The sequence below is a fragment of the Tachypleus tridentatus genome, chromosome 10, assembly GCF_004210375.1.
Source record: "Tachypleus tridentatus isolate NWPU-2018 chromosome 10, ASM421037v1, whole genome shotgun sequence".
NCBI lineage: Eukaryota > Metazoa > Arthropoda > Merostomata > Xiphosura > Limulidae > Tachypleus > Tachypleus tridentatus.
The window spans coordinates 71,003,237-71,020,386 of NC_134834.1; the positions used below are offsets into that span (position 1 = coordinate 71,003,237).

Below are 17,150 nucleotides of genomic sequence, written 5' to 3' on the forward strand. Positions count from 1 at the left end.
TTTATTTTCAGAATGCTAACTTAATGATTCATTTTCAGAATGCTAACTTAATGATTCATTTTCAGAATGCTAACTTAGTGATTCATTTTCAGAATGCTAACTTAGTGATTCATTTTCAGAATGCTAACTTAATGATTTATTTTCAGAATGCTAACTTAGTGATTCATTTTCAGAATGCTAACTTAGTGATTCATTTTCAGAATGCTAACTTAATGATTTATTTTCAGAATGCTAACTTAGTGATTCATTTTCAGAATGCTAACTTAGTGATTCATTTTCAGAATGCTATCTTAGTGATTCATTTTCAGAATGCTAACTTAGTGATTCATTTTCAGAATGCTAACTTAATGATTCATTTTCAGAATGATAACTTAATGATTCATTTTCAGAATGCTAACTTAGTGATTCATTTTCAGAATGCTAACTTAATGATTTATTTTCAGAATGCTAACTTAGTGATTCATTTTCAGAATGCTAACTTAGTGATTCATTTTCAGAATGCTAACTTAATGATTTATTTTCAGAATGCTAACTTAGTGATTCATTTTCAGAATGCTAACTTAGTGATTCATTTTCAGAATGCTATCTTAGTGATTCATTTTCAGAATGCTAACTTAGTGATTCATTTTCAGAATGCTATCTTAGTGATTCATTTTCAGAATGCTAACTTAGTGATTCATTTTCAGAATGCTAACTTAGTGATTCATTTTCAGAATGCTATCTTAGTGATTCATTTTCAGAATGCTAACTTAGTGATTCATTCTCAGAATGCTAACTTAATGATTCATTTTCAGAATGCTAACTTAGTGATTCATTTTCAGAATGCTAACTTAATGATTTATTTTCAGAATGCTAACTTAGTGATTCATTTTCAGAATGCTAACTTAGTGATTCATTTTCAGAATGCTATCTTAGTGATTCATTTTCAGAATGCTAACTTAGTGATTCATTCTCAGAATGCTAACTTAATGATTCATTTTCAGAATGCTAACTTAGTGATTCATTTTCAGAATGCTAACTTAGTGATTCATTTTCAGAATGCTAACTTAGTGATTCATTTTCAGAATGCTAACTTAATGATTCACTTTCAGAATGATAACTTAATGATTCATTTTCAGAATGCTAACTTAGTGATTCATTTTCAGAATGCTAACTTAATAATTTATTTTCAGAATGCTAACTTAGTGATTCATTTTCAGAATCTCTAACCTTTACTCGACTCCGCTACCCTGAATACTTCAATGAATTATCAATAACTGAACTATTTGCTTCTTCGTTACGTATATTGTTACTCCAATTTATAACTAATGTATCAACCTAGATAGTAATAGAAATTTCTCGATCATTACTTCATCATCCAGATTAGCAAACGTGAAAGTTAAAACATTAAAAATATAACTTGTTAGTTCGATTATCACATCAGACAACTGTAGAATGCATATAAAAATGTAGTACTTTTCTTAGTGGATGATAATAGTTGTTTGTTAGCAACTCTAGTTCTATTTAATTTCAGTCTTATATAAATCAGATAATGAGAGTTGTTTTTTTGTTTTTGTTCACTAGAAAAAATGTTTTCTTCGTCGAGTTTCTATGAAGACCCTAATGCCATCTATCCTACTGTAGAAGAACAAGTTCGACTCTGTAGGAAGATTGCGGGATCACTTTCTTCTGAGACAAACAAAAAGTCCAGAGGAGCTAATATGTTTTTCAAACGTGTCAAACGTTCCCAAAAATGGATACACGAAGGTAAGGATGCGTTTGCTTTCAGACGTCTATTTTTATAAATAAATTTTTGTACTAACTGTAAAGAATATGGAAATCTAATAAACACTTCCAACTTTTTTCTGATTTGGAAAGTGTTAGCGCCAATTTTTATTTATGAGCCGAAATATTTTGTTTCACAGTTTAAAATATGCTATCAAAGAAACTGACACGACCAATTTTTTCAGTTATACAAATGAAAGTAACTTAGTATCAGTGTGGAGGTAGGAAAAGCTACAAATTTTACTCTTTTATGATTTGGAAATAATATATTTTTATTTAGAAATATTCAGGTAAATGATTCCATATTTTTTGCTGGTGTTCTGCCCTTAGCTAGCAGATGTCCCTTCAAACAGGGTGTAAAATGGGTTACGTAGCGCTAATTCTTTAACTTAGATAAATGTTGAATATTTTACTACATTCTCTCTTATTATCGTAAGAGTGAAACTATATTTATTTCAAGGGATGGCGCAGAGATATTTTAATGTGCTTTGCAGGTTTATCTTACGGGAATATGTGTAGCGACAATAATCATAGTGTAGAATTGCGGGATATCGCATTAAAAACTATTTTTCTGACTTAATAATGTTATATATTATTATTATTGTTTTTATCTTTGTCTCGTGCAGACGTGCTTCTTTCAGCTTCATTAATTATAGAACTTTGTAAATGGCAAACACAGAAAGTGGCCAGCACTGCAAAGGGCCCCATTGTTTCACATTATTATCTGTAAACAGAGATGTTTCCAGGTATTTTATTCGTATTTGTTTACTCCTTTGCTATCTTTGTATATTCTATTCTCTGTTTCACATTTCTAGAATTTGCTGTAAAATGTATCTGATGCCTTTCTGTCGAAAACCAGAGTACAAGAAAACTGCATTAACCGTGGCTTCAGAAAAGTTTATTTTCTATACAATCCAAATTTAAATATCTCTAATACATATATGTAACTATGCTCAGCAGTCTCTTTAGTCGCTTGTTGGTTTTAGTAAAGTTTGTCAGAACGCACTCTTAAAAGTCATTGCTACAAGTCTACAGATTTCTTAGCATCAGCTGAAATATAAAACTAACCAAATGAAGTTTGAACCAACTTTACTAACAATACTTAACTACCCAAGAGGGCCATTTATCCTCGTACTTATATCGTGTTGCCAGCTTAATGTGGACGTACAGTCTATGTAGACATTTACCTTTAAAGCATTGACACAACACTTTTTTTTATAGTATAAAGTATTCATAACTAATATACAACTGGCATCACTATATAATGGTCGTTGTTTTGTCAAGCTATACTCTTCTTAAAAAAAAGAAACGCAAAAGGCAAAATATGAGACAAATTGTTAACAAGTTTATTCCGGGTGGTTCTGTATGGCATGTGTGAAATTTTGCACATTCACTGCTGAACATCCAAAGTCTGCAAAGGCGAAGTCCACGCTCACTAGGTGAAGTTTAACGTCACTCAACGTCAATAACGAGTATGCCCCCCGTGAGTATCAATAACTGCTTGGCATCTTCTGCCCGTGGAAGCGATGAGATGACGAATCACATCCTGTGGAATGGCTGTCCACTCAGCCTGCAAAGCTGCTGCAAGCTGAGGTAGAGTCTGCGGTTGAGGTTGTCGCCGTCGCAGACGTCGGTCCAACTCGTCCCAAAGATGTTCGATGGGGTTTAAATCTGGTGATCTGGAGAGCCAGGGAAGAACGTTGATGTTGTGGTGTCTTAAGAGGACAGTGGTGAGTCGGGCTGTGTGAGGACGGGCGTTGTCATGTTGAAAAACGTCGTTGACGTTCACCATGATGGTTTGCACATGGGGCCTAAGAATCTCGTCGACGTATCGTTGAGCCGTAAGATTCCCTCGAATGTGCAAAAGGTCTGTTCTGGCATTGTAGGCGATGGCAGCCCACATCATGACCCTGCCACCACCATATCTGTCAACATCCTGCACACAGTTTGCTGCAAAACGTTCATCTCGGCGACGGTAAACACGGGTCCTTCCATCCTGCTTACGAAGCATAAAACGTGGTTCATCGCTGAACCAAACATGCCTCCATCGTCGATGAGGCCATACCCGATGTGCCCGAGTCCACTGCAGCCGTGCTTGACGATGTTGCTGGGTGAGGATGACGCCTCTGACTGGACGTCGAGATCGGATTCCTGCATCTTGTAGACGGTTGCATACGGTTTGATCGGAAATCCTACGCAGCCCTGGTATGGTTGAGGCAGTAGACGTCGCAGTGGTGGTCCTATCCCGAAGGTGGCGTAACCGGATGTTGCGATCTTGTGCGGGCGTGGTCACACGAGGTCTGCCAGATCGTGGACGGTCACGAGTTGATCCATGTTGTTGGTGACGATTCCATAGCCTTGTGATGATGCTTTGGTGGACATTCATAGCTCTGGCAACATGTGATCGAGATTCGCCTGCTTCCAATAGACCAATGGCGTTGTTGCGTTGTGCTTCAGTCAGTCTTGGCGTAACTGTATTGCGTGTCGGTGGCTTAACACTGAGCTATGGAAACCGAGAACCCGTCACTTTTTATAGGGATTTTGCACATGTTGCACTTGCAGAACATGCAGATCTCTCAAACAAATTTATTGGACACGCATGCGTTTTGGCGAAAATTCCGATGTTTTCCTCCGTTTTCAAAGTGCACAACTTTTATTGTCATTTTGGTCTGACAATCAATGCCTTAACACGTGTAACATCATATACTCTGAGCTTGTAACGTTATTACATATATTTCTCTTTAAAATAACAAAAGTATTCCTTTTGCGTTTCTTGTTTTGAAGAGCATACTTATATATTATTTCCTGCGTTGGACAATCTAGTTATGTTGCCTAGCGAACAAATATTGTAGTTTTAAATAGTACGAATAAAATACTGACCTTTTCTATTTTCACATCGAAAGGTAACACGTTCAAAAAATGTCAGATAAATTTCACACTTATCTCTTACGCAACAACACAAAGAAAATGTTACTTTAAGTGCTTTAGTGCAATATCGTAAATCTAGTAATTTTATACAAATGTAACCATGAATTGTACTTTACGTGTTTTACAATACCGTAAGCACGAGCTATATTGTACGTGTGTTACAAAACTGTAATTGTGATTTGTACTTTATGTGTTTTACAAGACCGTAACCATGAGTTGTACTGTAGGTGTTTTACAAGATCGTAACCGTGAATGGTGCTTTATGAATTTTGCAAGATCGTAACCATGAATTATATTGTAGGTGTTTTACAAGATCATAACCATGAATGGTATTTTATGTATTTTACAAGATCGTAAACATGAATTATACTGTAGTTGTTTTACAAGACCGTAACCATGAATGGTACTTTACGTATTTTACAAAGTCGTAATCATGGACCTAAATGTTCTACATGATCGTAATCATGAGTTATATTGTAAGTATTTTATAAATTAGTGAATGTGAAACTTGTTTTGAGTGTTTCATATGACCACTATGAACACTGAGGAGATTTCACTAAACTTCCTGTTACGAAACTCTCACTGAAATTACAAACTTTGGTCATAAACATTATTTGTTTTTAATCTGGTAACAATTAAATTAAGATAAAAAACAGCTTGGACTTAATTAGAACCTTTACTTTTTGTTTGTTTTGAATTTCGCACAAAGCTACACGAGGGCTATCTGTGCTAGCCGTCCCTAATTTAGCAGTGTAAGACTAGAGAGAAGGCAGCTAGTCATCACCACCCACCGCCAACTCTTGGGCTACTCTTTACCAACGAATAGTCAATCCCACTAAAAGGGCAAGCATGTTTGGTGTGACGGGGATTCAAACCCGCGACCCTCGGATTACGAGTCGAGTCTCATAACCAGCTGGCCATGCCGAGCTTTTACGGTTTGAAATCAAACAAATAAAAAGCAAAGGCTACTACAGTATTAGCTATTATTGTTATATTGTAACGATATAAGTTGCAGTTACAAAACGAAATCAGGATAATATTTAAGACTAGAGACTGAACAGTAAACCACAGTGTTGAGTAAAGCAGCAAGACGTCTGGTGGTGTTAAAAGTGTGATTCGTAACTAAAGGTAAAACTGTTAACATTATTATCAAAACGTGTAACTGGTAGAATTGATAACAAAACGTAGAACTGGACAAAGCAGTACATTGGCTTATGAGTCTCCGATAATAATTTAATTATATCATTACAGTTGTTTCAGGAACGACTAAAAAAAAGAAATAACGTTAGGAACAAGAACAAGGCGAAACAAAACTTTAATTACAGGAGTTCTCTCGTATTTATACATGTATCAGGAGAATATATACCACGTAATTCTGCTGTATAGTAGAGTATAAAGTGTTCCTAGAAACGGGCGTCCCTCTAGTCTTACACTGCTAAATTAGGGACGGCTAGCACAGATAGCCCTCGAGTAGCTTTGTGCGAAATTCCAAAACAAAACAAGACATAGAATGCAGAGAATTAATCGCTGATCAAATTTTATTTCAACTTTTTGTCAAGACATGTCCCAGAGGCAAGCCATGAAGTCACGTGATCCATGTTTAAGTTTTGTTTTTTGTTTGTTTTTTTGGAATTTCGCACAAAGCTACTCGAGGGCTATCTGTGCTAGCCGTCCCTAATTTAGCAGTGTAAGACTAGAGGGAAGGCAGCTAGTCATCACCACCCACCGCCAAATCTTGGGCTACTCTTTTACCAACGAATAGTGGGATTGACCGTCACATTATACGCCCCCACGGCTGGGAGGGCGAGCATGTTTAGCGCGACGCGGGCGCGAACCCGCGACCCTCGGATTACAAGTCGCACACCTTACGCGCTTGCCCATGCCAGGCCTCCATGTTTAAGAAACTTGGTTAACGATAAATGCTTTACCACACAGGTAGAGTGATGCAGAAGGTCCTCTAGAAGAAAAATATTTATACAGGGAGGTTTTTGAATAATTTATAGCTGAAGGACATAGCACTGTTCTCCATGGAAACAAAATCTTTTAGAGCGTTAAGCACAACAACGTACAATAAAATCACAACTAACCAAATATGTACAACGTCTTTATCCTAAAACTGAAAACCTATAAAACAGAAAGTTTCATCGTCAAAACACCAATACGATGAAACTATAGTCACTTTTGAAAGTTATAATTATTTTGATCAGTTTTATAAAGCAATGTAAAGCCCCGTAGGGATGTTGGATGACCTCCCGTATTTTAATCAGTACTTTAGAATTTGAAACCGCAATAAATAGAGATGAACATTGTAGGTATCTCTAACCTGGCTGTTCAGATAGAAAATTGCATTGTGATATTGCTTGCCTTTTACAAATGTTCAGTATTGTAACAATTGTAATAAAACAGAAAGTTTCATCGTCAAAACACCAATACGATGAAACTGGACATAACTATTGGTACCGTGAACCAAATACCAAACAAGAATTTTAAAGTAAGGAATATTCATAAGCAAGACATTCTCAAGACTCTAAATAAGAATCTGTTCTTGTTTGCTTGTTTTGAATTTCGCACAAAGTTACACGAGAGCTATCTGCGCTAGCCGTCACAAATTTAGCAGTGTAAGACTATAGGAAGGGCAGCTAGTCATCACTACCCACTGTCAACTCTTGAGTTACTTTTTACCATTTAACAGTGAGATTGATCGAAACATTATAACAGCCTCACGACTGAAAGAGCGAACATGTTTTGTGTAAAAAGGATGTGAACTCGCAACCCTCAGATTGCGAGTTGAACGCCCTCACCATCTGACTATGCCGGGCTGCATCTGTTCTAACGAGAAGAAACTGGAATCATAGCGATTCCATCCAACCACATACCAGTCGAGTCGGTACAATGTATGTACGTTTAAATTTTGGGCTTCCAAGTCTGGTTAAGCGTCGTCTTGGAAGCCAGTGTTTACTTACAGAGAATGATTCGTGTATACTTTGTCAAAGTTATGTTCTGACATTGACCTCGCCTTCCTTTGCAGCTTATTACAGTGGCAGTTGTAGTGTGCAGTAATAATGCGTGATCGTGGCCATCAAAGCAAGCATGATGAACGATGAAGTTTTGAAGGCACCATAAGCCTAGAATATCGCTCTTACAAATATTGATATCCTCAGTAGGCCTGGCATGGCCTTGTGGGTTAAGGCGTTCGACTCGTAATCCAAGGGTCGCGGGTTCGAATCCCGGTCGCACCAAACATGCTCCCCCTTTCAACAGTGGGGACGTTATAATGTTACGGTCAATCCCACTATTCGTTGGTAAAAGAGTAGCCCAAGAGATGGCAGTTGGTGGTGCTGACTAGCTGCCTTCCCTCTCGTCTTACACTGCTACATTAGGGACGGCTAGCACAAATAGCCCTCGAGTAGCTTTGTACGAAATTCAAAAACAAACAAACAAACATCCTCAGTAGTAGATAAAATTAGTATAGACAGCAGATTTAGGTCAATAAAGACGTTTATTTTGACTAACTTTGTTCCAATAAAGCGATCTCACGTGAATAAAAAAGTATTTCTTTTAACACCTATAGAACCTTCTAAGAAGCATGCAAATACAGAATTTCTCTTCTTTTGCGTATCATTTTCCAAAACTTAATCCTGGAGGCTTAAGAAGAGTTTTGGCAATTTAATTAATATTAATTTCTACAACAGGAAGCTACAGGTATTTAGAGAGAAACTAAAAATCAACTTGATGATTGTTGTTGTTTGTTATTAAAAGTACATGAAACACAAAACTACATAAAAGGCCTATCTATGCTCTTCCCACCATGGGTATCGAAACTCGGTTTCTAGCAGTAGAAGTTCCCAGACATTGTTCTGTCTGTTGGAATCATTGACGATATTCTCGATCATAATTCCAAAAATACCTTACTAGGTTCGCCAGCTTAGGTTTTAGGTTGGTTTTGAATATATGCATTAAGCGAAAAATGCAGAACAATCTTTATAATAAGAGTATAATAATAAATCCAAAAAAAAAAAAAAACAAGTAATGACATTCGATATACTAAACAAAATAACCAATGCTGTTAATAAAAGTAGCAATAAGCAAATAATACTGTATACCATACTTAAGGTAAGTATACCTCACTTAAGGTAAGAATACCTTATTTAAGGAACACCGAAATACTCTGTTAGTTTTTTTGTTTTGTTTTTTGTATTTTCAATTCAACAGGACCTTATGCAGTACATGTACTAAATGACCAGGTTAGAGACCGGAGGGCTTAGGCATAAACCATCTCTAATTTAGAGCTATAGACCAGAGGGAGAGAAACCACTCAGCAGAAGGTGTCGCCTAAACAGCTGTATTCTTAACCAGGCAGCGGGAATAACCAATAAGGCTTTCACTGTATACATGATCAACCGTGGTGGTGGAAACAGAATAGAAAGTATTCATACCATGAATCCGATCTTGGACCTCCTTAAACTCGCATAGGCATGCTGAAAACAAGACCACGCAAGGCCTGAGTTTTTTAAAACTGTCTAGTTTCAAAGACTGTTTGCTCTCATGTTCTTTTTTAACTGTAAAACAAGCGTAATATTTACTTATTAAGACTATGACATTTATGTTTATCTATGGAATTCATCTTTGGCATTGCCAGTTCTCGATTACGTATCGTGATTGTATGTATCTTAACTTACTTAGGTCCAGACGCTATAAGCAGTGGAACAGATAATGAAGAAGGAACAGACAAAACATTAGAGATTTCAATATCTGATCTACTAAACTCTCCCTACATTAAAGTAAGTAAAGATCCTCCAAAACTGAAACTGATACTTGATCCCCGTCATATTCAAGATGCCGCTCGGTTAAGGAAGGAAGGACAAGATATTAGCGAACACAATGTCGTAAGTCCTGATGTATGTCTAGGCATTGTAAAAGACCTCTACAGACCTATCGGCAAAGGAGCCACCTTGTTTGCCAAACGTAAGAAAAAATCCGAAGAATGGATTGTAGACGAAGAAAAAATCAAATCCCTACAACAACACACAATAACAACCCCTGCTGAACAAAGAAGAACAGAATCTCCTTTCCTAGAAATGCTTCCACAACCATCAAGACTCCAAGAAATGCCTAAAAAGGCACGTTTCAAACTCGTTAAAAGTCCATGGCAGGCAGCGCTCGAGTCGCCTTGTGGTAGTTGTGAAGCAGCGTTTCTCGAAGTTTGGCCGGATGACCAATTAGATTTTGTCGCTGAATCTATCATTCGAGCAGCTGAAGCAAAAGCAGAGAATTTCGCAACGGCAGTTGTAAACAAGAAGAACGAAACGACATCAGTGGCTCCTCAACCAACCTATTCTCGATTTCTGAAAACCACGAGTGGCAGCATTTATCAGCCCCGGGCACCAAAAGGATGGACAGGCTGCTCCACACGTAAGGAATTTAATTTATTAAGATAAGAAAATTACAAAAAAAAAAAAAACTGACGTTTATGGTACAACGAAAGGTAAAATCTTTATTATTAATTAGAGTCGACTAGTTTCGGTAGCACAGTTACCATCATCAAAGGTAGTTGTTCAGCTAATGATGGTAACTGTGTTACAGAAAACAGTCGACTATAAGTAATCATAAATACTTCACTTTTTGTTGTGCCAAAAAAACACATCAGTTTGTGTGTTTTTACTCTTAATATAGTAGCACAACATACCTGAAAAGAAAGTAAGGAATTTGAAACCAAAACACATTGAGGTTTAAATTGTTGGTTAAAATTACTGATCCAACTATAAATTCTTGAATAAAAACAGCCATTATATTGTTTTATCTTTAGGTTTTGATAAGAAAAGGTCTTCTACCACCACAATAGATTTTCCTTTACTTTTTTAGCTATGAAAGGTCTTCATTAATATCTATAATTCATACATTTGTGATTTATACAGTTGTCAATTGAAATTTAAAACGATTTGTTGTTTTAATTTTGTTTGTTTGTTTGTTTTTTCAATTTCGCGCAAAACCACAGGAGGACTATTTGCGCTACCCCGTCCCTGATTTAGTAGTGTAAGACTACAGAGGTATGTGTGCGTGAGTGTTTCTTATAACAAAGCCACATTGGGCTATCTGCCGAGTCCACCGAGGGGAATCAAACACCTGATTTTAGCGTTGTAAGTTCGAATAATTACCGCTTTACTAACGAAGGACAAGACTAGAGGGAAGGCAGCTAGTAATCACCCACCACCAACTCTTGGGTTACTCTTTTTTCACCAACAATAGTGAAATTGACCGTAACATTATAACATACCCACGGCTGAAATGGCGAGCATGTCTGATGTGACAGGGACTCGAACCCACGACCCTCACCACGTGGACCTGCCGGGACCTCATTGTTTTACTTCTTTTTGTTTTGTCCCCCGCCAGGACTGCAGTAAGTCTACGAATTTACAACGCTAAAATCAACTGCTCGATTCTCCTGGGTGGACATAGCAGATAGTCCGATGTGTCTTTGTTATAATAAACATACAATGTCTTCACATTCTAATTTCAGATTTTGTGGCACCAATTTTTATAATGTAATTGTTGTATCAAAATAACATAACTTTACTTATTCCAGCGACCTCTACTCTACCTCGTGCCCAGGACTTTCCATTACCTTTATCTCTACGAACACAGGTGAAACCTGACTCTACGAAAATAACGTTCAGGAACTTCAATAACACTGCTAAATCTTGGTCGCTTTTAACCAGTCAAAAAGATCGATCCTTCAGACCTGTAAAACTTGCTGTAGGCTTTCATATTTAATAACATAATCATATCAGACTTCAAATGTATCTAATCGTTTTTAATAGATGTTTACCCAGGTTCGTAGAGACAGTATTCACTTCAGAACCACTACTTCCTCCAACTGATCTTATGTTTACTTTTGTAAATCGAACAGTTATATGATGAACATCCAATTCTGTATATCATACAGCTTTAAGATACAGTTGTTATGCAGATTTCGGTAGTAATGGTTTACAGGTCTACGTATTCATCAATCTAGAATCGTTGTTACCATTATTTCTCTTTTGTGCCAAAAGAAATATTTCTCTTTTTCTCAGTGAACCATCTTTCTTTTTGCTTTTTTTTTTTCATTAGAGCTCAGAAACGACTTTTTATGATAAATAATGTAAAACATTTATTATATATTAAATTTTCTTTACAGCGTATAATTTTAAAACATTTCAAAACGAATTCTCAGAAGAAATATTCAAATTTTGTCCTAAGCCTTGACTGGCAAGTACAGAGACTATTTCTTATACTTGATTTAGCTATGATATTTAATTCCTATATCTTTCTCTGTACATCATTTTTAAAATCACTTCTGTATATTATAAGTTGACGCAATAAAGAACATAATGTAGCATTAGAACCTCACTCAAGGTAATTAAGATAACGTTTAGCGTCTTCTGTAAAATATGTCTGATTTAAGGGCTCAAAAGTACTAAAGAAGGTCTCACTTATTAGGCAAACTAGGCATTTACCTATGGCCTCACGCATGGAAGGGTCTCAAGTGCTATGCCTTTTATTCTGCTTCTGAGTTTTCTTATCATTATGGGGACACATTTACTGAATTCTGCTCAGAGCTCCAAAATGGTTGACAGTCTCTGAAAAATTACAAATGATTATCAGCTCACTGGATAATCGAACACCAAATTTTTACTGCTGAGTCACTGGAGAATATTGAAACTATGACTTTATACTTAATAAAGTCATTAAACAAGAGTTTTTTTCACGACTATTCTGATGGTTAAGCCTAACGATAAACTCTTCTTCCTGAACAATAGTTAGAATTATTGTAAATTTTGATTAACTACCTAAACATAACAATGTGGTGTAGTGCCAGAAAAAAAAAATAGTTTTCCATGTAATATTCGATCTTTTTTAGTTCGTGAGCTTTCAGCGTAAACGTACTTAGAAATATAAAGAATATTTATAAGGGCACGATTACTTAAATAATGTGTAACAAAGACAAACAGACGTTTTCACTGGATTGCAATATTTTTTTTTTCTTGATCAGAGGCGTCGCTAGGCACTGACAAGCGAGATCCGTGTCCTGATATCATTTGACAGGGCTCTGGATTCCCAGTTGAAATCTTGAAAATTCAGAATAGAACACCATGGTTGATATCATACTTAAAAAGCTGAAAATTTCTGTGAGTTTGGGCTTCACCCCCGAATCTTTTAAATATTCGGCTACTTCTCTGGTCTTGATTAACGTTGTATGTGACACCTGAGTTATTAATTATTCAACTGAACTATGGTAACTTAAAGATTTAGAATAACTGAAATATCACGTGACACAGATGTAACAACAAAAGTTTACAAGACAACTTGGCAAAAAAAAAAAAGAGGTTTTCCTTAAAACATGGTGAGATTCATTATTACCAGAAGTCAAAATGAAAGTTAAAAAACAAAACAAAAACTTATATTCAGAACTTTTGTTCTTTTATTATTTATACCTTTTATGTTTCTGAAAAAACAATAATCAACTTATATATATATACACAATACATACATTCAGTTTAAAGATTATATGTAAGATAACCTTCACCATTCAGAAATAAGATAGAGTAATTCTGACGTTTGCTGTTTTAATATTATTCTATTTTTAATTAATTTCATTTCAATCAAAAACGATTTCGACTGATTTCTTATAACAAAAGGAATTTTATTATCCAGAGCATTGTGGGATTCTATCGCGTGGAATAGATGGAAAGTTTTAAAATTTTCTGATGTACGTGTTTCCATCTAACGAGCAAACCAAAAATATCGTGCATTATTTGTGTTTTACTGTCAAGTACAATTGGATATTTGTGTTGTGTTCTGTATAGGAATCAAGTCCCAAAGTTTATCGATGAGTTTCTTTGACAAACCTAAATCTACAACTTCGCCATGTTAACTTGAAAGTGTTTATTATGCGTCTAACACGCTTAAAAACACTCACGATTAATATAACTGACATTCGAAAAAGTTGTCGAGGTTGATGGAAAGTATCAATTTTAAAATTATCTAGAAATGTATCCATATAAATTAATTAACATATTGTTAAGCCTATCATAAACACAATTAAAATTTAATTCAGAAATCCAGGTACTGATGTTTCAATTGTTTGGGTTCTTCAGTGGATTAGCGGTAACTCTGCAGACTCATAATTTCAAAAAACCGAATTTCAATACCTGTGGTAGGCATAGCACAAGTAGCCAGCCGATTGTGTAACGTTTTTCTTAACAATACACAAACAAGCAAACAAACAAATACAAATATATTGTTTGATTGATGTTTTTTAAAACTATTTCCTGAAAGCTGTGATTCTTCTGGAACGTGCGCCATTCTTGGTTGAAGAGCAAATATTAGTTCTGAGATGCAAAAGTAAGTAAATGTACTGTTTCTCTGCTTTATGTAAACCATAGCTTTACATGTAGAAGTCAATAATTTCTTCTTGTTCTTCATTTTCAGAGGATTATTCGTATTTCAATTGAGGAAATGTCACAACCACTAACAAATTACTCTTTATCGGACAAAAAGTAACACGACTGTGTTACTGGGGAAATATAATTGACTGTAAACCTGTTTTAACTTAAAATATAAATGTCTACGAGTACTTTCTTAAACAAAAAGTACTTATTCGTTTACAATAGATACAACATAAAACTAACTGAAATGCTTTGCAACAAAATTTCATGGGACATCTTGCACATTTGAATTACAGAATATTTTGGAACTGTCAACTTCCTAATAACACTAATCCACTACGATCGCATTATATGGTAAATGTCTTATATATATTTTAATCACAGGTAACTGTGGAAAATAAAATGATATAAATATGATTTGTTACGCATTTCTTATTATTTAAAGGAAAGTTATTCATTTTGTGAGTGTGAGTGAGATTGTTTTAACTGAATTTATTTATTAAGTAAACGTTTCAGTGAGCATGCATTTAACACAAGCACATGAATTATTTTTCATTAACCACTAAACTTTTTCCTTCTTACTGACTGAGAAGTGGTATGACACATGCAATAATTTAATAGCACAGCAAGAAACTTTTCTCAACAGTATTTCCTCAACAAATTGTATATTAATTTGTGTAAAACAAATGACAATGAAAATAAAATATTTGACTTTTGTATCTTGTTTGTTTGATTGTTTCCTAAATTTCGCGCAAAGCTACACGAGGAGTATCTTCTCTAGCCGTCCCTAATTTAGGAGTGTAAGACTAAAGGGGTGTCAGCTAGTCACACCACTCACCGTCAACTGTTGGGCTACTTTTTTTTACCAACGAATAGTAGGACTGACCGTCACATTATAACGCCCCCACGGCTGAAAGGGCGAGCATGTTTGGTATGACTGGGATTCGAACCCGCGACCCTCAAATTACGAGTCGAACGTCTTAACCCACCTGGCCATGCCGGGCCCATTTTATAAAAGTTAAGAAAATATTATCTTTTCACTCCAGATAAATGTAAAATATCATGTTTTTATTTAAACCAACGTTTCGTCTTTGCGGCTTTTTCACATATGTGTATTAACCACAAAGAAGCCGCAAAGGATAAACGTTGGTTTAAATAAAATATATCATTTTATATTTATCTGGAGTTCAAAGACCGTTTTTAAATTAACTTTCACCAAAATCCACTATTTCATCAATGTCAACATCACTGTCATTCCAAGAAGTAAGGGTGATGATTATTTAATAGGACGTGCGTTATGTGTCTATGTTGTTCTATCCGATCAACCAACTGACCTCACAAATATATCAGCAAATTATCACCAGCAAAGACTTTAGGCCCTATTAATAATTTTAGTTCAAACCCTTGGAAACGTAAACATCGACCTCAGATGCTCTGGTAACTGTACATTCGATTTCAGTTAGCGTTGCTGAAATTATATCAGCTATATAGACAACTTCGGTCACTTCTGGCTCTCTCATTGTACCAACATTCACTTTATCTTCAAAGTTTACTTTTATTTTGAAGATAACACAGTGGCCCAATTGAAATATGTAGATATTATTTAAATTTAATCGTTTTATTTGCTTTATTTTATTATTATCTTATATTACCTTATAACTTACTTGTTACTTGCTTGTACCTTATATACTAAGCAACATAAGTAACGCGAAAATTCCTTAATTAACAAACTTTTGGTTCATATTGCTTGATTAGTGATAGTCATGAAGTCCCTCTAGACACTGTTCCAGTCTCGACAAATTACAAACTCAAATAACACGCAGAAAGAACAAACAGAAAATATAAAAGTTTGTTTCAATTACATAAAACAAAAATCACATTCTAGACACTCCAAAGGTGAAAATCAATGAATTAGTTTTTGGTACTTTTAAATGAAACTGAAATAGACAGATTTGTTGATTTTCATTTTTGGAATGTCTAGAATGTGTTTTTTGTTTTATGTAATTGAAAGAAACTTTTATATTTTCTGTTTGTTCTTTCTGCGTGTTATTTGAGTTTGTAATTTGTCGAGACTGGTACTTTTAAATGAAACTGAAATAGACATATTTGTTGATTACAATTACAATGTAGTTAATTCTTGCAAAATATAAGCAAAACGCAAATAAATTAAATTGGATCAAAGAACGAAAATGATATTATGTAACATATTATGAACACAACGTCTCTGAAATTTCAAAAGTATTGCAAATACATGTATACAAGTCAAAATTATTGGTTCAGGAAGCAGAGAGTTGCTTAGAGTCTTTTTTATTTTAGTTTCTATTTTACTATAGAAAATTCGCATATGGCTTTATTAAAATAACAAATGAAGTTATCAATAAATAATCAAAACACAAGATAATGTGTCGTGAGGCCAAAACAGCCTGCTCCATGACACATTGTGCGTTATTATTATTAATTAGCTCTTTTCCTCATTATTTATCTCAAACTGAGGTAATCGAAACTATCACATATTTTCAGTGGATATGTTCTGTTTGTCTCTAATATGACACATCAGATTTTCATGCAATCCATTAAGAAATGCTTGAGATATAATATCTCAATGTAACGATTACATCAGACTTGTCGCACCAAACATGTTCGCCATTTTAGCCGTTGGGGCGTGATAATTGTCAACGGTTAGAGCGCTTGATGTTACACTGAAATAAAGAAGGCCTGCTTTGATCAATCGTAAAAGTGCTGTGCTACACCAGGATAATGCACGACCCCATACAGCAAGAATCGCATCTACAAAGATTGAAAAGCTAGACTAGGAAAACTTCCACTTCCTCCTTATTCTTCCGACCTTGCCCCATTTAATTATCATCTACTCGTATTCCGAAGTTTGTAGAACTATCTTGGCTGAAAAGAGCTTGGAAAGGTATAGGAAAGCCAAAGCGTTTTGGTAACACGACGTTTCAACAACGTCTTTTATGTGATGCTGTTTAGCAACAAAAGTATAACATAATATTGTTTTTAGTCTGTGCATTAAAA

At 35.3% G+C, this 17,150-nt stretch overlaps 1 protein-coding gene across 1 annotated transcript in view; it reads left to right on the forward strand.

Moving 5' to 3' along the window:
* LOC143229532 (uncharacterized) overlaps positions 1-12,067 on the forward strand; it is a 29,715-nt gene extending 17,648 nt beyond the window's left edge. Inside the window, exons 6-8 of the mRNA XM_076462006.1 lie at positions 1,564-1,746; positions 9,376-10,104; positions 11,276-12,067. Of these exons, the coding sequence (XP_076318121.1) occupies positions 1,564-1,746; positions 9,376-10,104; positions 11,276-11,463 (1,100 nt within the window). The 3' untranslated portion in view covers positions 11,464-12,067. The remainder of the gene's footprint in view (positions 1-1,563; positions 1,747-9,375; positions 10,105-11,275) is intronic.
* Positions 12,068-17,150: the final 5,083 nt, after the last annotated feature.